Genomic DNA, 22,869 nt, shown 5'->3' on the forward strand with positions numbered 1-22,869 from the left:
TTATGATTTCTTTCCTTCTGCTAACTTTGGGGTTTTTTTGTTCTTTCTCCTATTGCTTTAGTTGTAAGCTTAGGTTGTTTATTTAAGATGTTTCTTGTTTCTTGAGTTAGGACTGTATTGTTATAAACGGCCCTCTTTGAACTGCTTTTACTGTATCCCACAGGTTTTGGGTCATCGTGTTTTCATTGTCATTTGTTTCTTGGTATTTTTTGATTTCCTCTTTGATTTCTTCAGTGATCTCTTGGTTATTTAGTAATATATTATTTAGCCACCATTTGTTTGTATTTTTTACAGCTCTTTTACTATAATTGATATCCAGTCTCATAGCATTGTGGCCAGAAAAGATACTTGATACGACTTCAGTTTTCTTAAATTTACCAAGGCTTGATTTGTGACCCAAGCTAGATCATAGCTTGGGTCACAAATCAAGAATGTTCCATGAGTACTTGAGAAAAAAGTGCATTCTGTTGTTTTGGATGGAATGTCCTATAACTATCAATTAAGTCCATGTTTTTTAATGTATCATTTAAAGCTGTAATTCCTTATTTATTTTCATTTTGGTTGATCTGTCCATTGGTGAAAGTGGGGTGTTAAAGTTCCCTACTATTATTGTGTTACTGTTGATTTCCCCTTTTATCATTGTTAGCATTTGCCTTGTGTATTGAGATGCTCCTGTATTGGATGTATAAATATTTACAATTTTTATATCTTCTTGGATTGATCCCTTGGTCATTATGTAGTGTTCTTCTTTGTCTCTTGTAATAGTCTTTATTTTAAAATCTGTTTTTTCTCATATGAGACCTGCTACTCCAGCTTTCTTTTGATTTGCATTTGCATGGAATATCTTTTTCCATCCCCTTACATTCGTCTGTATGTTTCCCTAGGTCTGAAGTGGGTCTCTTGCAGACAGCATATGTACGGGTCTTGTTTTTGTATCCATTCAGCCAGTCTTTGTCTTTTGGTTGGAGCATTTAATCCATGTACATTTAGGGTAGTTATCGATATGTATGTTCCTATTACCATTTTCTTAATTGTTTTGGGTTTGTTATTGTAAGTCTTTTCCTTCTCTTGTGTTTCCTGCCTAGAGAAGTTCCTTTAGCTTTTGTTGTAAAACTTTTTTGGTGGTGCTGAATTCTCTTAGCTTTTGCTTATCTCTAAAGGTTTTAATTTCTCCATCGAGTCTGAATGAGATCCTTACTGGGTAGAGTAGTCTTGGTTGTAGATTTTTTCCTTTCATCACTTTAAATATGTCCTGCCACTCCCTTCAGGCTTGCAGACTTTCTCTGAAAGATCAGCTGTTAACCTTCTGGGGATTCCCTTGTATGTTAATTGTTGCTTTTCCCTCGCTGCTTTTAATATTTTTTCTTTGTATTTAATTTTTGATAGTTTGATTAATATGTGTCTTGGGGTGTTTCTCCTTGGATTTATCCTATATGGGACTCTCTGCGCTTCCTGGACTTGATTGAATATTTCCTTACCCATATTAGGGAAGTTTTCAACTATAATCTCTTCAAGTATTTTCTCAGTCCCTTTTTTTTCCTCTACTTCTTCTGGTACCCCTATAATTCAAATGTTGGTGCATTTAATGTTGTGCCAGAGGTCTCCGAGATTGTCCTCAATTCTTTTCATTCTCTTTTGTTTATTCTGCTCTGCAGTAGTTATTTCCACTATTTTATCTTCCAGGTCACTTATCCGTTCTTCTGCCTCCATTATTCTGCTATTGATTCCTTCTAGAGAATTTTAATTTCATTTATTGTGTTCTTCATCATTGTTTGTTTGCCCTTTAGTTCTTCTTGGTCCTTGTTAAACATTTCTAGTATTTTCTCCATTCTCTGTCCAAGAATTTGTATCATCTTTACTATCATTACTCTGAATTCTTTGTCAGGTAGACTGCCTATTTCCTCTTCATTTGTTTGGTCTGGTGGGTTTTTACCTTACTTCTTCATCTGCTGTGTATTTCTCTGTCTTCTCATTTTGTTTAACGTACTGTGTTTGGGGTCTTCGTTTCACAGGCTGTAGGTTCGGAGTTCCCATTGTTTTTGGTGTCTGCTCCCAGTGGTTAAGGTTGGTTCAGTGAGTTGTGTAGGCTTCTTGGGGCAGGGAAGTGGTGCCTGTGTTCAGGTGGATAAGGCTGGGTCTTGTGTTTTTGGTGGGCAGGACCACACCCTGTGGTGTGTTTTGGGGTGTCTCTGAACTTATTATGATTTTAGGCAGCCTCTCTACTAATGGGTGGTTTTGTGTTCCTGTCTTGCTAGTTGTTTGGCATGGGGTGTGCAGCATTGTAGCTTGGTGGTCGTTGACTGGAACTGGGTCTTAGTGTTGAGACAGAGATCTCTGGGAGAGCTCTCGCTGATTGATATAATGTGGGGCCAGGAGGTCTCTGGTGGTCCAATGTCCTCAGCTTGGCTCTTGCATCTCAGAGGCTGAGGCCTGACAGCCAGCCAGAGCACCAAGACCCTGTCAGCCACCCAGCTCAGAAGAAAAGGGAGGGAGGGAGGGAAATAAATAAATAAAATAAAGATATTAAAATAGAAAAAAAATTATTAAAAATAAAAAGGTAATAAAAAAAGGAGAAAGAATAAGAGAGCAGCGAAACCAAAAAACAAATCCTCCAATGATAACAAGTGCTAAAAACTATAATAAAACAAAAACAAAAAACGGACAGTCAGAACCCTAGGACAAATGGCAAAAGCAGTGCTATAGAGACAAATCACAGAAAGAAGCATACACATACACACTCACAAAAAGAGAAAAAGGAAAAAAAAATTATTTATATATATATATAAAATTAAAAAAGGACGAGAGCAGCCAAATCAGTAAACAAATCTACCAGTGATAATAAGCTCTAAATACTAAACTAAGATAAACATAAAACCAGGAGCAAATTAGATGCAGAAAGCAAACTCCAAGTCTGCAGTTGCTCCCAAAGTCCACCTCCTCAATTTGGGATGATTCGTTGTCTATTCAGGTATTCCACAGATGCAGGGTACATCAAGTTGGCTGTGGAGATTTAATCCGCTGCTCCTGAGGCTGATGGGAGAGATTTCCGTTTCTCTTCTTTGTTCACACAGCTCCTGGGGTTCAGCTTTGAATTTGGCCCCGCCTCTGAGTGTAGGTCTCCTGAGGGCATCTTTTGGGAGGTCTGAGGTCTTCTGCCAGCATTCAGTAGGTGTTCTGTAGGAGTTGTTCCACATGTAGATGTAGTTTTGATGTATTTGTGGGGAGGAAGGTGATCTCCATGTCTTACTCCTTCGCCATCTTGAAGGCGCCCCCAGCTTCAGTCTACTTGAAAGCAGTGGCCTCTAAAATCTCAGCAATGGCAGCAAGAGAGGAATCCTCTGCAGTCTCCTCTCTGAAAAGTAGGACACCGTGCCATGTGTCAGTGCAGTATATGGGGAAATCCATGGGTGACATCAAAGTGTCCTTTGTGACTCAGGGGTCTGTCTGTCAAGCCAAAGAGCCGTCATGCACAGCACCATCCTCTTCTGAAAATTCCTGCATCCAGGCTTCACATGCAGAGCTCCATCAGAAGGATCTTGAGTGCCCCCCAAATCCTGCCTGGCTTCAGCCCCAGTGACCTCTCTGAACCTGTTCCCTGTCTTCAGAACAGTCAGGGTTAGCACTCAGTTTTGCTGGGAGAATAAGTGCATGCAAAATGCCTGGCTTCGAGCCCTTACTGAAACCAAGCAGGACCCAGTGGGACTCCTGGACACAAAAGTATTTTTACATTTCTTAAAGGTTTTATTAGTGGGCACATATCATTTAAAGACATTAAAATCTTCATTTTGAAAAAGTAAAAATGAGAAGAGACAGAAAGTTGTACTTAGCTTTGTTTTATACCATTTAATTATGGAGATTGATCTAACTAAAGGCCATTCTTCTGTCATAAAATCTTGACAGTATTGTTAATGGTAAGGTTTTGAAGAAACATTAACTGTCTCAGATCTTTATAAACCATATTCCATGTCATTCATTGACAGATACTGTCTATGAAATCTAAGGTTGATGAAAGACGGAAAAAAATGCTTTTAAATAAAGTGTCCTTAACTCCTTGTAGATATGACACAGAGAAGAACTGTGGCTCATAGTAGGCTATTTAGATTTAAAATCTACTTGCTCCTTGTGTAAGGTATTAGTTTGAAAGACTCAATCCTGTGGTGAGCCAAGAAAAAAAGCTGCTGTGTTGAAGACTGTTTAATAGCTTAATTTGGGCCTAAAATTTGTGAAAGAGATAGTCTCCCTCTGTGACAATGGCTGGACTCCTCTTCTGAGTGTGTTTTAAGGAAATGGTTCTCACAGAGTTAACAGTCAGTAGTGTGGCAAGGACCTGGACTCATCCTTTATGTCAGGAGCTAAAGATTCTAAGGGCAAAGCTCCCTTTCAAGGTCGTTTTCACCTTTACATGATTGATAATAAGTTTGGAGGAGTGTTCAATGGAGATAAACTCTGAAATCTACAAAAATCTGAATGTTACAGCTTTAGGAAGGTAAGTGAAAGAACTTGATTAGTCAGCATTAAAGATTTTGTGCTTCCAGAGTCCCGTTTCAGCTCTCAGAACATCAGTAATATATCCAAGTGTTTGATGGCTAAACCCAAAACCTGTCTTTGGAATTGCTAACTTGCTAGTAACAGTATCTAATCTTACTAAGTTCTGTTATTTTGCTGCATTCCGGTAGGATTGTTGTCTTCCTTAACTTTGTAGGGATATTTTTGGCTACCCCCCGCCAGCTACCTGCTGGAAAGCACGTTAAGAAAAGTTAAAGTTAAGAAAAGCAAGTTAAGCTCATTGAAATAATGAGCTTAAGATAATTCATTTTCTGGAAGTCAAGTCTCTTAAGGAGAATAGTGTGAGAATCCAAAGAAGGAGGATAGAAAGTTAATAGCTGTGCACTCAAGTCTCCATTCTGACTTATTCCAGTGAAGGGTTTTTAGTTCTTAGAAGTACGTTCTAAAATACCGTCAGGGGCTTCCCTGGTGGCGCAGTGGTTAAGCATCTGCCTACCAATGCAGGGGACACGGGTTCGAGCCCTGGTCCAGGAAGATCCCAGATGCCACGGAGCAACTAAGCCCGTGCACCACAACTACTGAGCCTGCGCTCTAGAGCCTGTGCTCCGCAGCAAGAGAAGCCACTGCAATGAGAAGCCCGTGTACCACAACCAAGAGTAGCCCCCACTTGCCGCAAGGAGAGAAAGCCCTTGCGCAGCAACGAAGACCCAATGCGGCCAAAAATAAATAAATTCATTAATTAATTAAAAATAAAATACTGTCAGGTCTAGGATGTATGCATAAACAAGTAATAATAATAATACAATCTACCTTTAAAGAAATTGGAGTTTTGCAAATTCATTACTGTTGATTAACACCACTATGGCTCAAGTGACCCAATTCAGCCAGCCTGGGGTTTTGCTCGGTAGAGAATCTGATCCCTTAGAGTGGGATCTATTGCTTCTGAGCAAGAGAAGGGCCAGATAAGAAGTCAGCTAAATAGAGGATGATCATGTTTCCTGGTTGGAAAGGGATTAAGTTAATGTATGGCCTAGATTGCAAGAGTCTTCTATGTGTTTGTTGATTTCACTTTTGCTCCCTAAAAGTTTGTTCATAAACACTTTGTGGCTCATATTTTTTCCCTGCAACTTTTCATTTTCTTATGCTACATCCCAGTTCCTCACCTAGTCCATGGAAGTCAGCACAGCCCCTCTGCACTTGTTACCGTCTTTGAGGTAGATTTCTCAGATTGAGTTGCTCTCCACTTACCCTCTCCTAGAGTATGTTTATATTTATAAGTAAAATGAAAAACATGAGAGGAATCTGAAAAATTCAGATAGACTGATAGGTTTGTCACCCATCTTGCTGTCCAGAGAACTCTGCATGCTGCTCCAACTATTCTGAAAGAGACGCCTCTGTAACCATGATCAGTAGATCTTAGACAAGCCTGAAACACATCTGTCCACCATGGGCTTGGGCATAGGAGAATCGGTCATATAACCCTTGTTTTATTACACACTGTGAGAGAAATTAAATAGTAAACACCTGCAAAATTAAACTAAAAAGTAGATAACCTGGTGAGTTTAGCATGAAAGCATGCCAAACTGAACACAGAAGCTGAACAGGAAAAAAAAAAAAAAGGCTAAAAAAGGCTAAGATGGGGGAATTCCCTGGTGGTCCGGTGGTTAGGACTCTGCACTTCCACTGCAGGGGGCATAGGTTTGATCCCTGGCCGGGGAACTGAGATCCCACATGCCGCCCAGCAAAGCCAAAAAAAAAAAAGTCTAAGATAATTTCATAAGTGGACTTGGTCTTAACACTGAAGGCTATTAATGTGACGTGCAGGAAGCCCTTTCATTCTGTCTCAACTGAACCCTTGGCTCTCCTGCCGAGAGAGCTTCCTGTGTGGCCTCTGGAGTAGAGAGGACTCATCTTCTGAAGCCTTGTGTCTAGTGTCTGGACGTCTCTAAATGCCCCAGTGCCTTTAAAGATACTGGTTTTCCACCCTCTTGTAAAGAGCTTCCCTGCCCTCCCTAAGGCTCATTCCATACAGTGCTGCAACTTTCTACCTGTCCTAGTTACTGCCTTCTACCTGTATAGATATTCCTGGCCAGCAAAGAAGAGGGGAGGATGGGGTTGTGGGAGGCTGTTTCCTTTCCTACAGTCAGCCTAGCCCCTAGTTCAAAGTTGTCTCCTCCTTTTGGTTGACCTGTCCAGTGCCCTCTCCTCTTATTTCTTGGTCACTTCCGCTCCAGCGACCTTCATTTGTGTTCTGCTTCACTGTGGTCTCTCTTGGCCATCCTTCATCCCCAGCCAGCAGGACCTCCCATGTGTGCTAAATAAATACTGGATGCGTGCATGCATGGATGAATGAGGTCATCCAGAGCCACTTCTAATCAAAAATCGTAAATTCTTGATCTCCTGACCACAACCTTTCAACCTTCCAATTTTCTATTAATACTCTACCTATTTTTCAGTCTTATTCTGCTCCAATAAACCCCCCCGACTTCACTTTCTTCTTTTTATTATTCAGACTATCCCTTAATCTTTAGTTCTGCTGTACCTGCATGGGAAGTAAAACCCAGCCCTAGATCAGTCTGTCAACATTGCCCCCTCCTCTACTCCTCCTTAGGTGGTTACACATTAATTAGTGGAGGGAATTATACAGTTCCTATAGGTTAGCATCAGCCTGATGGGTATAGAAGCAGGACCATCCACACTGCAGGCCAACTAATCAGCTCCCCCTCTCAGTCCCCACAAGAGCTATCGACAAGATTGTGCCATTCTGTCTACCTCACCACTTCCCGTGTCCTTAACAGAGAAAACAGAAGCCATCAGACAGGAACTTCCTTAACTTCCTATGTTCTCTCCTCTGCCATCTGCAAACTAACCTGCATCCTTCCCTTCCTTCCTGCTTCATGTCTCAGGGGATGGGGCAAGACTCCTTCCCTCCAAGGCTGATTCTTCCACCTGCTTCCCTCAGGATCTTCCTCCCTCCCGAGTCCCCTGGGACCTTGCTCCTCTCAATGTCTGCTTTTGCTCCTGCAGCTATGTTTCCTCTCTTCTGGCAGTAGTCTCAGATTTTTTAACATGCTCAAGCCTCTTTCTTTAAAGACAAACAAAATTGTAATAGCTACCACACTGCCTTTTCCCTTCCCATCTCAGCCACCTGCAGGAAAGGCCAGTCTTCACTCACTGTCTCTACTTCCCGCCACTCTCTTCCATTTGTTCCTCAGGCTATTTCTGTCCCCGCAGCTCAAATGAAGTTTCTCCCTTGAGGTCACTAACATTAACGCAGGGGCCAACACTACTGGACCCTTTCTAAATCTTTCCTTATTTGACTTCCCTGTAGCATGAAACACTATTGATTACCCTTCTTTTACCCTTCTTGAAAATCCCGTATTCCAGTGTTCACCTTAGTTTCATCCTTCTTCTCCTTTGAGTACTCTTCTCTCTTATCTGCATCTTTTTTTTTTAATTTTACTGAAGTATAATTGATTCACAATGTTGTATTAATTTCTGCTGTACAGCATAGTGACCCAGCTATACACGCAGTTATTCTTTTTCATGTTCTTTTCTATTATGGTTTATCACAGGATATTGAATATAGTTCCCTGTGTTATACAGTAGGACCTTGTTGTGTATCCATCCTATATATATATTAGTTTATATCTTATCTGCATCTTAAATGTTGGTGCTTTCATGGATTTAATCCTTGGACACCATCTCATGCACTTCTGTGGATTAACCTGCCGCATCTCTGCTGCTGACAACCAGCTATGGGCTTGTAGCCCAGAACTTTTACCAGCCTACTGAACACCTTCAGTTCAGTTCACCAGAGATGCCTCAAACTCAGCTTGTCCAAAACTAAGTTCTTTATGTCATCTCCATCGTCTCCTGCGGTGAACAGAACCCTGCAGTTTTTCTTGACTTCTCACACTCATCCCCATATCTAAATGCTTGGTTTCACGACCAGTCAGTGCCACCTCCCCTCCTTGGTGGTACTTTTTTTTTTTTTTTGCGGTACACGGGCCTCTCACTGTTGTGGCCTCTCCCGTTGTGGAGCACAGGCTCCGGATGCGCGGGCTCAGTGGCCATGGCTCCGCGGCATGTGGGATCTTCCCGGACCGGGGCACAAACCCGTGTCCCCTGCATTGGCAGGCGGACTCTCTACCACTGCACCACCAGGGAAGCCCTCCTTGGTAGTAGTTTAATCTAGGGAATTTAAACCAGGTGTCAGAATCACCTTGAGTTTTTATTTAAGATGTTTACGGTAGTCCCAAGGCTTTTTTGCTACTGAAAAGAATCACGGCCTTTAGCCACACTAAACTACATATAGCTGTCTGACTACACCTGTACTTTTAAAAACAGTTGTTTTTTAAGTTCTTTTAGACTCACAGAAGAGTTGCAAAAATAGTACAGAAAATTCCCATATACCCTTCACCCAACTTCTTATGTTAACATCTTACATAACCATAGCACATTTATTGAAACTAAATTAACCTTGGTATAATACTGTTAACACAAAACTTATTTAGATTTCACAAGTTTTTCCAGTAATGTTATTTTTCTAGTCTAGGATCTAATCCAGGATCCCACATTGCATTGAGTTGCCATATCTCCATAGTCTTATATATGTACCTTTTTCCTCCGGTGTCTATGTATCGTTTCTTCCACATAACCTGCCTTTCCCTCCCTTACCTGCCTGGCGAGCCTTACTCTTTGTGACTGAGGTCAGATAGCCTCTTTCCCATAAGGTTTCCCCTCCCTTCCCTGGCAGAGCTGGAATCCAGGGATCTTTATCACAGCTTTGTAATCAGTATTAACAGATGAATGCAGAGGTCAGGCATGGAATGCCCTCACAGACAGGGACTGTGTTTATTTCCTTGTTACATTCCTTATACCGAATTAAAGGACTGTCGAATAGTAGGACTTTAATAAATGTTTAGTAGTGACATTAAGGATGACGAATCATATTGAAAGTATCCCCAGAAGAAGGTATTTTGCTACCACAACTGGTTCGATTAACTGGCAATATATCGTTTCAACTGGATTGTCTAAATTGCTATCATTTTTAATTTAATTCTCTACTTCCTGCAAATTACAGGCCCCTTAATTTGATTAATATACTATGAATCTCTGTACCAGTGTAGTTCTGAAGAAATTTTTAATTTATTTCTCTCAATCACATAGCTTGCATTATTGCAGATACCACATTTCTGGAAGAGTGTCTGTGACTGACCATTGCATCTCTTTCTTGTGCCTAGGACAGTGGTCAAAAAGTAGCCTGGGGTGTGATGCAACATTTAATGCTGTACCAACTGATTTTAATTCTGGACAAAGAAATAGACTGTGACCATGCTATATAATCTCACAGAAGACAGAGGCTACTCCTGCTGCCACATAGCGTGCATTTTAACTCTTCCGTAAGAATCTGAGGGAACACATCCCTCCTGTCAGATCTGATTCATGTCGAGTAAAGCAAAGGGCTGGCTTTATTCTCCCTCTTCTCTAATTTGTAATAAATTAACTTCATGCCATTTTAAAATGACTTGCACAGATCCCAGCCTATCAAAGCAAACACAGAGAATTGTCCTTTCCTACGACAATGACATTGTTTTGTTCCCACAATCCAGTAGCAGCCTCAAGAGGCTGTGGTCATGTCGCCTTGTCTCTCCTAGAAAGAATGGCTCAGTGAATCGTTCCCTCATCTCTCTGTCATCATACATCTACCATAACGCCAGGAAGATTTCAGCTGTGTCTGTGTCTGTCGCAAGAGGACAGGGAGGACAGTCCTTCTTATTTTCATATCTGTATTGCTTTGTTCCATGCCTGCACTGGATTTGATGAAAAAAATCGTCCCTATGCCAACACCAAATCAGTTGTGTTCCAAGTGTTCCCCGGAATGCAAGTGATCCACATTTAACCCTCCATGTAGTTTAGGGGTGTGACTGGATTCCACTGCAGTGACAAAACCATCTATCAACTACATGCAGTGTAATTTTGTGCAAAACTGCAGTTTCTTGGTGTCGAGCCTACATTGCTCAGATTCGCAGGCCTTCAGACACCCAGCCACAACTCCTTTGTACTGTTTTTCCAATTAAAACACAGGCAGCGCCATGCTGTCCTTTACCAGCTCCATTTCCTTGATTTCATTAACTCTTAGCCCTTCAGCTGGAAGGAGATTGCTCATTCCTGTTTGTTTTCTCCCGTCCATGCTGTGGTTCTCACAGTGCAGACCCTTCTCCCACCCGGCAGAAGAATCAAGGGATTCACTGCTGACTCTTGCTCATTCCCTGGCTTCTGCTGGTGAGCTGTGTATTTCCTCTTAAGAGTCTGGACAACCTTTTTGGCTTAAACCCTTGCTGACCACTGCCCCTGCCTTACAGGCCCATCTTCTGGAACCCATTTCTATTCTTCACTGATCTTCAACCTCATTTCTCTTCCATAAATTCTCTCATCAAGTGACCGAACGAACGATCTCTATCTCACCTGTTGTGTTTCCAGTCTCCCATGTCATGCCTTCTCTGCTCTTACCTGCCCCTCTTCCCCACTGCATCCGGATCACGTGATCCCTTTTGCTCCCTGAGTGGTTTCAGAACGTCAACTAGCCATTTCACTGTAGGACTCATAGCCATTTCATGTATGAAACTATTTCAGATCCACAGACCACTCTAAGCTCTCTCCCAGGGTGTCTTCCACAAACATACATTTTTTTTGAAAAATGAACTTTTGGGAGGGGTCTTTCTTAGACATACCCACCATTCAGTATGTTATCTATAAATCGATACATTTTAAATTTGTTATAGCAAAACTCAAAACCTGGTTAAAACAAGAGTCATTGGAAGAGTCATTGTTGTCATAACTACTGTGTCGTATAGTAGTTGTAAGCACAAACTTTGGTTCAGATCCTGGCTCTGATAGTTACTAATACTGTGATATTGAGGAAATCACATAAGCTCCCCAGGTTACAATGTCCTGCCTCATAGGATTATTATCAGAATAAGAAAATACACACAGAGTGCTTAGCCTAAATGGTGGTTGCTTGGATTGCCTTTAAAAGCTCCAGTGTTGTGTGATGTGTTATGGGTGCATGCTGAAAACCTCAGAGGACAAGAAAAGATAAGCCATGAGATTTTCTCTGCAGGCCACTTAAGTTCTTTGGAAATAGATTAAAACTCTAACCCCATACCTAGCGTATGGCCTTGACTCTTACTGGACAAAAAACCCAGCTCTGAACTCCTGGTAAATATTATAGTAAAGGGTTCACAGAGACCAAAGGGTAATTATGTACTTTTCTTTACTGAATTTAAGGGTAGAATTCCTACCCACCCACCCCCCACTTGCTCCCCACACCAACAGCAACACACACAGCACACACATATGCACACCAGTATTGTTGGTGCAAGGTCTTCAGATAACTTTTGTGTCCAGAGTAATGTTTGTATTAGTTACTGTGTTTTGCATTGAGTAAGGGTGATAGAGTTTAGCTGTAAGAAGCTCTCAAGGTGTCACATCTCGGAATCAGAGAGACTCCGATGCTGAGGTCTTGGTCCCCCAGGCTGGGAGAGAAGTGCAGTGAACTAGAAAAGGTGACACTGACCTGGCCACAGTGACTGGCCCCAGTGAAGGCAGCCAAGGCTTCTATTCACGGTGCCCGCTATGGACACGACACAGCAGTGACTGGTCCCTGACTGCCAGTTGAACTACATGAGCTCAGCAAGCAGGAATTCTAAGAGGCTTCCAGAAGTGCTCAAGAGCAGGCAGCTAGTTAGCTGGAGGGAAGGGAGCTAAGAGATCTATCTATAGGGGCAGGATTTCTGTGAACAAATGGAGCATACCAGGCCAGGGCATACTCCAGCTTCTGGGGAGGAGGTCTGGAAATAGCTAGACAGTGTCTAGACTGGGTTTGCATGAGACTTCAGTCCCAATAGGAGGTATGGTTCGACAAATGGAGCGTAAGTCAGGCTGGGGATGGCAGACCAGGGCATGTTTCTGACCCCATAGACCAGATCCAGGCAGGAAATAGGTCCAGTATGGGTTGCTGTGACTCACGTTATAGCTTGCTGTGCTCCAAGCCCTGATACCAAGAACAGGATTGAGGAGAGGGGACGGTGACCCCAAGTTCCAGAACATTACTTTGCCTAAGCACTTTTTCTCAGGAAAGCATCTGAAGTGTTCACTTTATAATTATTCTTTAAACTATATATGCATTCTTCTGTCTAAATGAAATATCTTGCAGTAATAAAAGAAAGCATTTCGAGTCATAACATGAGAAGAGAGTTATGGAGGCTGTTTAATGTGTTTGTTGGTCCTCCCGTTACTGGACAGGTGTGCTGGGAAGAACATCTTGTAATATTCTGATTCTGTTTCTCTCAACTTGTTAGAGAGGTCTTTCTTAAAGATTTATTATTAAAATTTTTTTGTAACTCACACAGAGTAGTCTAGAAAACCAGAGGGATTCTGTGCTTAATTTCCTACCTGTTCCCAAGACACTAGCCTTGAAAATATTTAAAGAAATAAGGTTCCTATGTTTATACTCAAAATAAGCTAAGCTATACCATCTCTGTATCTGTTACAATATTTTTTCTCAGAATTTTAATATAAAATCACCTTCACTATAAAAGCAGTATATAGATAAATAAAATAAAAACACCAGACTGTCATTACCCAAACAATGTCAACTGTTCACCCCATAGTGTATATCTATGGACTGTATTCTGTACAGTCTGTATGGACTTCGTTTACCCAAATGATACATATTTTTAATAGACTTTTTTAAAGAGCAGTTTTAGTGACAGTAAAGTTGAGAGTAAAGTACAGAGATTTCCCTTCCACCCATTGCCTCCACACATACGGAGCCTCCCCCATTAGCAACATCACTCACCAGAATGGTTACATTTTTTACCAAGGGTGAACCTACACTGACACATCATCATCACCCAAAGTCCATAGTTTACCGTAGGGTTCACTCTTGGTTTTGTATATTCTGTGGGTTTGGACAAATGTATAGTGACATGTATCCATCATGATAATATCATACTGCCTTAGAAAAATCTGTGCTCTGCCTGTTCATCCTTTCTCCTACTCCCAAAACCCCTGGCAACCACTGATCTTTTTTACTGTCTCCATAGTTTTGCCCTTTCTAGAATGTCACATAGTTGGAATCATACAGTATGTAGCCTTTTCAGATTGGCTTCTTTCACTTAGTGATATGCATCAATGTTCCTCCATGTCTTTTCATGGCTTCGTAGCTCACTTCTTTTTAGCACTGAATGGTATTCCATTTTCTGGTTGTACCACAGTTTATCTGTTCGTATACTGAAGGATATCTAGATTGCTTCATTATATATATTTTTTTAATTTCCTTTTTTCAGTTAATGACTTTTCCAATCATTAATTTTTCTTTAATCTCCTCTAGAACTTAGTCAATGTATACATTTCAAAAAAAAAAATCCTTTTCAGCAAGTTTGTCCAAATCCAGGACCATTACATTGTATCTGGCTATCTATCTCTTAAGTCTAGAACAATCCTTTTTTTCACAAAACTTGACTTGAAGGTACAAAGCCAAGCATCCTACAGAAAGTGCTGCCTCTGGCTTGGTCTGGTTGCTTCCCCCTAACATTCAGCATGTTGCTCTGTCCCTCGTATTTCCTGTGAAGTAGAAGTTGAACCTGTAGGTGTAACAGATTCAGGTTCCACAGCTTTGTAAGAACACATTGCAGATGATGATGTGTTTCTTTGCATTGCCCTGCGTTTGAGGGCTGACAACCCAGTCCCTCCACGGGCATCTGTCCTGACAGACATCTGTCGTGACAGACATCTGTCTGTCGTCTGGCCAGTAGGAGGTAACCTGTGTGGCATCATATGAATGTTCATTTCCTCATCAACAGTTTTCCTGCTGGTTTTAGCACTTAGTGACAATCATTGACTAAAATAAGAATTACACTAGGAATATGAAACTGTATTTTTTAAAACCTATAATTCCTTTTACATTTGTTGGCTGGCATTTTCTGTAGAGACTTCTCAACATAGTGGAGCTATTAGATTATCCTGAAATACAGAGTCCTTTAATTGCCAGTTTTCAAAGTAAGGAGTTGTTTAATATCCGCCTCAGAGGAGATGTGGGAAGAATGTAAGCACTTTTTTTAAATGCGATGGTCACTGCAGTATGATTTCTTGAGCACTTCCAATGTTTCAGGCTCTATGATAAAGGCCTTATGTAATCTAATTCTCATGACGGCACAATGAGGTTATAGAGAGAGAAAATGGAAATCACAAGAGGTTAAACAACTTGATACAGTTACTTGTGTGGGAAGTAACAGAGATAGGATTCAAACCCAAATGGGTCTGAGTCCAAAATCCGTGCGTAATTCCTCTTAGACATTTTTGTTGCATTTTACTTAAAAGCCAAATTCTATTTGTAATAATATTTGGAATATTTCCCAGTTCATAAACACTAGAGATGGATATCATGCTTAATAATTCTCATGAGGTCTCTTCTCTCCCCTATCCCATTTTTAAAAATATTTTTTGCAGTGTGAAGAAAACACAAATCTTCAGGATACTACCCGCTACCTCAAACTTCCTTTTTCCAAGGGCATTCTCCTTGGGAATAATAATCAAGCCATGAAGGCCACAAAGGAGTCTTTTTGGATAACATCTTTTCTCTGTTCCACAAAACTCACACAAAATGGTAATTATAATACTGTTTTATTTGAAAGCCCTTGTATTTAAGTAGTCATGTGAATTTTGATAGGATATTCAATAAACATCAATGTTATGTATAATAACTTTGCACTAGAAAAAATGTTGATCTTTCTGTTTGTGATTTCCAATAATGTGAAAACAATTGTGACCCAATGATCTCTTAAATGCATGTAGTTTAAGGACTATAGAATTATCCCAGTATTGGAACCCAAGTACACAACTCTTCAAAATAAACCGTCAAACCCAGCTACTTTAAAAAAAAAAAAAAAAGACCAGGATTACCACCACCTTAATTTCTCTTGCGTTATAGCTCCATAGACGGTGCTAATTGCAGACTTTAGAGTGAAGGCTGTTTTTTGTTTAATTAGATGGATATTGCTTTTCTATTCTAGCATTACTTTTTATGTCAGTGATTGTTTAGCAAGTTATGATTAATAAAGCAAGCTCTTCTCCTTGGCAAACTGTCGTGAAAACATTGTCTATAATGAAGGAAGCAAATTAAACATTTTTGAGTTCTTCATGGTTGCCATGTAAGCCTTCTGGAAAGCATCCTGAATGCCATATTAATAAAATCAGATTCATTATGTTGAAGAGAATCACTTCATAATAAGGCACAGCTCTTCCTTGACTTAGGATTGGGTTACATCCCGATAAACCCATGGTAACCTGAATAAGGTAAGTAGAATATGCATTTATTACACCTAACCTACAAAACATCATAGCTTAGCCTAGCCTACATTAAACATGCCCAGAACACTTCCATTAGCTTACAACTGGGCAAAATTATCTAACACAAAGCCTATTTTATCATAGTGTTGGATATCTCATGTAATTTATTGGATACTGTCCTGAAAGTGAAAGACAGAATGGTTGTACAGGTACAGAATGGTTGTAACTGGTGTTGGTTGTTTACCTTCGAGATCACGTGGCTGTCTGGGAGCTGGGGCTCAATGCCCAGCATCGCAAGAGGGTATTGTACCTGTGTTAGCATGTGGCTAACCCAGGAAAAGAGCAAAACTCAAAATTCGAAGTATGGTTTCTAAATGATTTCATATCACTTTCACACCCATGTAAAGTCAAAAAATCTTAAGTCAAACCATCCTAAGTCAGGGCCCTGTATTGTGTCAAAAAATGCTCCTGTGCTTAAACTTTTGTGTTATTAATTCTTTCTTCTGTGTCACATAGTAAGAAATATATTTCTTTTCTTAGAACATGGAATGAGAAAAGAAGCAAATTGTGGCATTGTTATAATGACCACTTTTAAGATACCCCTCAATTTGTCATGCATTGCTACTGTATTTATGTAGAAGTTGGCAAATTGCAAATGATTCTTTCACATTTATCCTGGGTTTTGTTTCTCCCCTTCCAAAAGTATTTTTGGGAAATATTTTTAAAAATCAACTACGTAATTCATTTTTAGTAAATCTGATTGAAAGTAGCTATTGCCAAGTCATGTCATTATACCAGACTTTATCAGTATTCAGTGGTTAATGATTTTACTTAAATAAAACCTTCATTGACAGATCTCTATAATGACTATAAAGCATTTACCTCAGGCATTTTTTGTGGGAACAGTGTAACTCCATGGAGGTTATGAAGATAATAAAATCAACATGTTAGTGACTCCCTTCAGTGGAATTTTTATTCATCCCATGTGGATTAGTTGTGTGTCTGTTATAGAGTCTAAGTTCACATTTAATTGATTGTCTCCATTAGACTATTTCAGCTTGTATTAGTTATCTGTTGCTGCTGTAGTGACTACTGTAAACTTATTGGCTTAAAGCAACAATAATTTATTATCTTACGATTTTGGAGGTCAAAAGTCTGCAGTCAGTTTCGTGGGGCCTACATCAAGGTGTCGGCAGGGCCACATTCCCTCTGAAATCTCTTGGAGAGAATCCTTTTACTTACCTTTTCTAGTTTCTAGGAACCACCTGTATTCCTTGGCTCCTGGCCCCTTTCTCCATCTTCAAAGCCAGCAGCATAGCATCTTCAAATCTCTCTGACTCTAACCATCTTCCATCTTTTAGGAACCCCTGTGATTAGAGTGGGCCCACCAAATCATCCAGGATAATACCCCTATTTAAAAGATCTTTGGGCTTCCCTGGTGGCGCAGTGGTTGAGAGTCCGCCTGCCAATGCAGGGGACACAGGTTTGTGCCCCGGTCCGGGAAGATCCCACATGCTGCGGAGCGGCTGGGCCCGTGAGCCATGGCCACTGAGCCTGCACGGCCGGAGCCTGTGCTCCGCAACGGGAGAGGCCGCAACAGTGAGAGGCCCGCGTACCGGAAAAAAAAAAAAAAAAAGATCTTTAACTTAATCACACCTGTAAAATCTCTTTTGCCATGCCAAGATAAACATATTCACAGGTTCCAGGGATTAGAATACGGACACCTTTGGGGACCATTATTCTGCCAATGACACAAATCTAACAATAGATTATCTGCTGTCAGAATATTCAGCCCTGCATCCTTCACTTTTTCTAGTTCTAGGGTTTAGGATATTAGAATTGTGAACATAAGACAGAGGGAACAAAATCCTGATAATTAGAAGCTGCTACTTTGTAAAAGCAGAGGACATTTTCAGGTAAATAAACTATTCATGAAACCATTATATTAAACATCTCACTATATGGAAGGCAATGCTTGACTCATTGTTGAAGACTAATAAGTGCTTGATTATCATTTTGACATTGATTAACCTTGTCAGTGTAAGACAGCTCAAAATGAAGCAGGAAATGAATAGTGTGTTTCAGACATGGGAAGGAGGAAGGAAGTTAGTTGAGCTTTCTGAAATTTACATGCTAGACACATGTCTCTGTGTAGAAGTAATCCAGTTCCAAATTGGAATTAAATTGTTTTGTATTCATTTTACTTGACTTGGAAAGTTTACAGATCCCATTACCATTACAATTGGGCATTTAGTAAGTGATGTGGTCTCTAGGAACAGTTTCCTAGAGCAGATTTGCATTTCAGGGTTTCTAAAGTGTGTCTGCACACTTGTGTTCCAATGTCATTCTTAGATAGCATACCGAGGCCAGAGCACTCAGCTAGACGTCTGTGATTGCTAAGTCAAGTAGATATTTTAAGCTTCTTAAAAGTGGGGATCAGAAAAGGAATTACTTTACTGTTTGTCAGCTTCCTTGGACTGCTAAACACAACTGTTTAAAAAGTTATGAGAAAATAAAAACAGTGCTTAAATTAAGTCTAACATTTGTGCAGGTACTGACTGCCCTACGTCCCTTTCCTACCCCCAGTGGTGGGTGGTTTATTCGGTCTCTTCCTGAGATTGTGATTTAAAAAAAACAAAAGTAGGGATCATGCCATCTACCTGTTTTATAGCTCTTGGTAGATTAGGCATACAGTCAGTATACACGTAAATGATAATTGAATGGAATTTATAAAATTCACGTTTTTCAGAAGTAGGTCCTAGCTCCAAATTTGCAACTAATATATCTTCAAATGGCTAAAATAGAGGCCTAAGAGATGACAATTTTGACTTGATTCTGAGTTCTTGGCATACATGAGGTTTTTTTTAAGTATTTAAATTTTTTATTTTAATTCTGTAACAATGACATTTTGCTAAGGAAAAAAAAAATGTTTCATCACACAACAGATCTTTGTTTTGTTTTTGTTTTTGCGGTACGCGGGCCTCTCACTGCTGTGGCCTCTCCCTTTGCGGAGCACAGGCTCTGGACGCGCAGGCTCAGCGGCCATGGCTCACAGACCTAGCCACTCCGCAGCATCTGGGATCTTCCCGGACCGGGGAACGAACCCGCGTGCCCTGCATCGGCAGGCGGACTCTCAACCACTGCGCCACCAGGGAAGCTCTGACCAATCATTTTTTAAAAGGTTTCAGTCATACCTCCAGGGTGTCCGAGTTAGACATTAATATTTAACACTTTCAGGATTTTCTGTTATGAAAATAGTCATAAATCTCTTTTTCACTGTCAGTATTGAAAAAAATTCCCTCATTTTTCTCGTTCTGAATCCGCCTCCTCCTCTTACCCCTATTTGTTATAGGCAAATATTTTCATTTAGTACCAAATTTCTTTCTTTTAAGTTGTTTGTAAAGTTTTTCTTTTGAATCTGACTTTGGTAGAAGTTGCTTCTATTTCCTCTTGAGATTCTTATGCTTTTTTCGCATCTTTATTCACTACATCATATTTTCTTTCTCATCATAACTACTCTTCCTTGATCTCTTGGATTGTGTTTGGTTGGTTGGTTTCTTGTTTCCACATCGGTCTTTCTGTCTCTCAGCAAGTCCCATTTGGGTTTTTCTTGAAACAAGTGCTTTGAAGTAGAAAACCCCTCCTGGCTTCTCTCTTGGCCGTTCTAGCCTCTCAGCCCCACTGAGTACCAGGAGACCAGCCCTGCCAGGTTCCCCTGCCCGGGGCACATCCTGCTCGCACGTGCCTTGTCAGTTCTCACTGCTTTCATTGGCCTCCAGACACCACCGTCTCCCTGATCCCTTTGGAGACCAGTGAAGCTGGACACCATGTTCAGGACCTTCTGCCCAGGAGGGATGAGGGAAGGATTTATTCCCTCACGAGGTGAAGAGGTTTCCTGAGGGCCCTGCTAGACTCAGGACCCACGTGTTATCAGTTCAGGGAAAGGAGGAAATTGAAGAGCTGGGCCATAGTCTAGGATGGAAGATGATCATGGAGTCCAGGAACTGGCCCTCTCAGGTCCAAAGGCTCACTAGATGGTCTGACAATTGACTGGCTTTGTCATCATTGTGCAGGGACCTTCTAGTCATGCCAGGTTTGGGCCACATTGTCAAGAAGACCTTCATTGCCGAGTGGAATTTGTTGCTAGGCAGAGTGCTATATGCTGGGGGCACAAATATGAATAAAGTGGGTTCCCAGCCCTCAAGAATCTCCCACTTTAATGGGAGGAGGCAGAAAATCATTCAGCCAGTATTTACCAAGTGCCTGCTATGTGCCTGCCCTGTTCCAGATGCTGGCACTATGTTAGGGCCAAACTCGCACACTCTCTTGTTCTGCTGGAATTTACAGTCTAGTGGGGGCAAAGACAGATAGCTAGCCTGAGAACTGAAGGATAAGTAGGAGTTTGTAAGTCAAGGGCATTGGGAAGGGAGAAATAATTAGAATACACTGTAATAAATGCCATTCAGAGGGCTAGTGGGAGGGCCTGGGAGCCTGCAACTTGGGTGACCAAGAGGCAATGTGTGTAAGAATTCAGCGTTTACAGTAGAACACTTTCGTGTTCTCTATCAAGGCAACTAATTTTCCTTTTCTGTTTGGAAAGGTGATATGCTTGATCTTTTGAAATGGAGAACCCACCCAGACAAGATCACAGGCTGTCTCTCTAAATTAAAAGAAATTGACGGCTCAGAGATCGTAAAGGTATATGGTATTTTGTTATCCCTCTCTTGGAAATTCATGGGTTAAAGAATATTTAGAGGGGAAGGACAGAGGATATTTTATTTATGCTTTTACTTCTTTATCCAACAGTTTCTGCAAGATACACTGGATACCTTGTTTGGAATTTTAGATGAAAATTCCCAAAAATATGGGTCTAAAGTGTTTGATTCTTTGGTGAGTTTAAATTCACTTTAATTATATCTTAATTTTGTCTCTTAATTTTGACTTTCCTAAAGCTGTTTATAAATGTGCACATAATAGCATAAGCTTACTTGAAAAGAAACCTTCCCCCTCCCCTCTACCAAAAAAAAAATCTTGCTTTATGTTCAGTTTTATAAAGCTCCATTTTTTTTTTTTTTTTAGGTTCACATAATAAATTTGCTGCAAGATAGCAAATTTCATCATTTTAAACCTGTAATGGACACTTATATTGAGAGTCATTTTGCTGGGGCACTTGCATACAGGTAAGGCCCTTTATCTTGTAATTGGTGTAGAAGCAGTTTCTTTTGAGCTTTTTAAAGCAGAACCAACTATATAGGAAAACTTAAAAGGGAGTGTAGGAAGAAGTGAAGCACAACCACTGAAGTGTCTCTTGAGACAGTTTCCTCCGTTCTCACACACCTTCTTTTAATGGCTGGAACTTCTTTTGAGTAAAAGGGGAAAAAAAAGAACTTCCTGAATTCTATTCCTGAAACCTAAAATGTAAGGTATTTTCTTCTTGTCTCTGTTTCATTTGATATTCTTTAGTCTAAAATATCTGGTTATTTCACTTTGGCTGTCAAGAGCCCCATTTAATCACCAGACTCCTTGATGATTCTAGATGTCTTTAAGAAAGAAATATGATGGGAAAAGGATCTTTGCCATCATACCATTTTAAAGTCATTTGTTCATTCATCTGTTAACATTTACTGAGTGCCTACTGCATACCAGGCACTATGCTTTGTGCTGATCATATGAAGACCTGGTCCCTGGCTGCAAGCAGTTCAGTCATTGGACTCTACCCTTTGTTACCAGCTGCCATTTTACCTGCTGGTGCGTTCCTGTCAGCTCAGATAAGGCAAGCAAGGCTAAAAGTGAATGAATAATGACATGCTTTAGCTGGTTCCTGCCTTCACGTAGCCCAGGTGATAGTTGCCAGAAGGTAACAATGTCCCTCTTTCTGTCCTATCATGACATCTTCCCGGTTTGGGGCCTTGCTTAAATACAGCCCTGAAATGTACCCCAAAGTTCTATCTCCCCATTACACTCTTGTCATTGCTATTCTGCCAAAGTTTTTACCTTGTACTTTAAGCACCTATGGGTATGTACATGCACAATCATCTATTCCCAGAGGTGTGTTTAAAGAACATGGAATCAGGGTTTTCCCCATCTATGTATTGTGTAAAAGATAGTAGGTAATCAATTAAGCATTTGATCCCGTTCCTTTGGGTATTCCCCACCATGGCCTGGTAAGATTTACGCCTCTGACGTTTAAATGAATGGAGTCATTTTTGCAAGACTTGACCCTCTGCCAACATGAGTTTTTCAGAGAGTGAAATGTAACAACAGGGATAGTTTTGAAATGTTGGCCTGACTTTGCCCCTTGGCCTAACAATTTGGGCTCTGGTGTGAGGTGGTCACTACCTCCAACTGAGACTATCATTGGAAGGTAGAGAAAGAGGGTGTAATTTCTAAATTTCAGGTTGGCCAGGAAGGCAGCTAATAAGTCCTAATAAGACAAATAAGGCCCATGGAATCGTCTTGAGCTATGGGTGGCCAGAAACTCACCGACAGATCATCTTCAGAATAGCACTGCCAGCAGCATCTACCTACTGGCACATCTGTGGATTCTCTCCCGACAGAAAAGAGGAGCACTTTTAAAAACTGCTCTGTTTCCTAGAAACCGAGAACTGACCAGTGCTAACGGTCACACAACTGCAATCTTGAGAATTTGGGAGGGTGGAGGTTAATTCAATTTTTGTTTCTTAAAACAATGAGACTTGGGTTTTCTGGAAATTACTAAGGCATACTTTGACAGTAAGCCTCATTCTTGCCACAGGTCAGAGAATTGGCTTGATAACTCCATGGGGGTGTGCTTTGAAATGGGGAGGTATTACCTTCATCCCTCCCCACACCCCCTTTTGCCTCCAGCCGAATATTTCATCCAACTGTTTACGTAGTCGCTGGGGAGGAAATCCCAATTAGCAGTTGTCCGAGATTGACCGTGACAGTCATATTCAGGCACTCCCTTGGCCAGAGTCCTTTTCTCAGATATTTGTGTTCACCCATTGGAAGCACTGCCAGAAACAG

At 40.8% G+C, this 22,869-nt stretch overlaps 1 protein-coding gene across 1 annotated transcript in view; it reads left to right on the forward strand.

Moving 5' to 3' along the window:
* Positions 1 to 22,869, forward strand: part of DOCK4 (dedicator of cytokinesis 4) — a 480,421-nt gene that overhangs the window by 322,929 nt on the left and 134,623 nt on the right. Inside the window, exons 17-20 of the mRNA XM_027102161.1 lie at positions 15,025 to 15,181; positions 20,465 to 20,562; positions 20,671 to 20,754; positions 20,944 to 21,044. Coding sequence (XP_026957962.1) covers positions 15,025 to 15,181; positions 20,465 to 20,562; positions 20,671 to 20,754; positions 20,944 to 21,044 — 440 coding nt within the window. The remainder of the gene's footprint in view (positions 1 to 15,024; positions 15,182 to 20,464; positions 20,563 to 20,670; positions 20,755 to 20,943; positions 21,045 to 22,869) is intronic.

The sequence above is a fragment of the Aethalodelphis obliquidens genome, unplaced genomic scaffold, assembly GCF_003676395.1.
Source record: "Aethalodelphis obliquidens isolate GAN/ISIS:26980383/991018 unplaced genomic scaffold, ASM367639v1 scaffold5, whole genome shotgun sequence".
Classification (NCBI taxonomy): domain Eukaryota; kingdom Metazoa; phylum Chordata; class Mammalia; order Artiodactyla; family Delphinidae; genus Aethalodelphis; species Aethalodelphis obliquidens.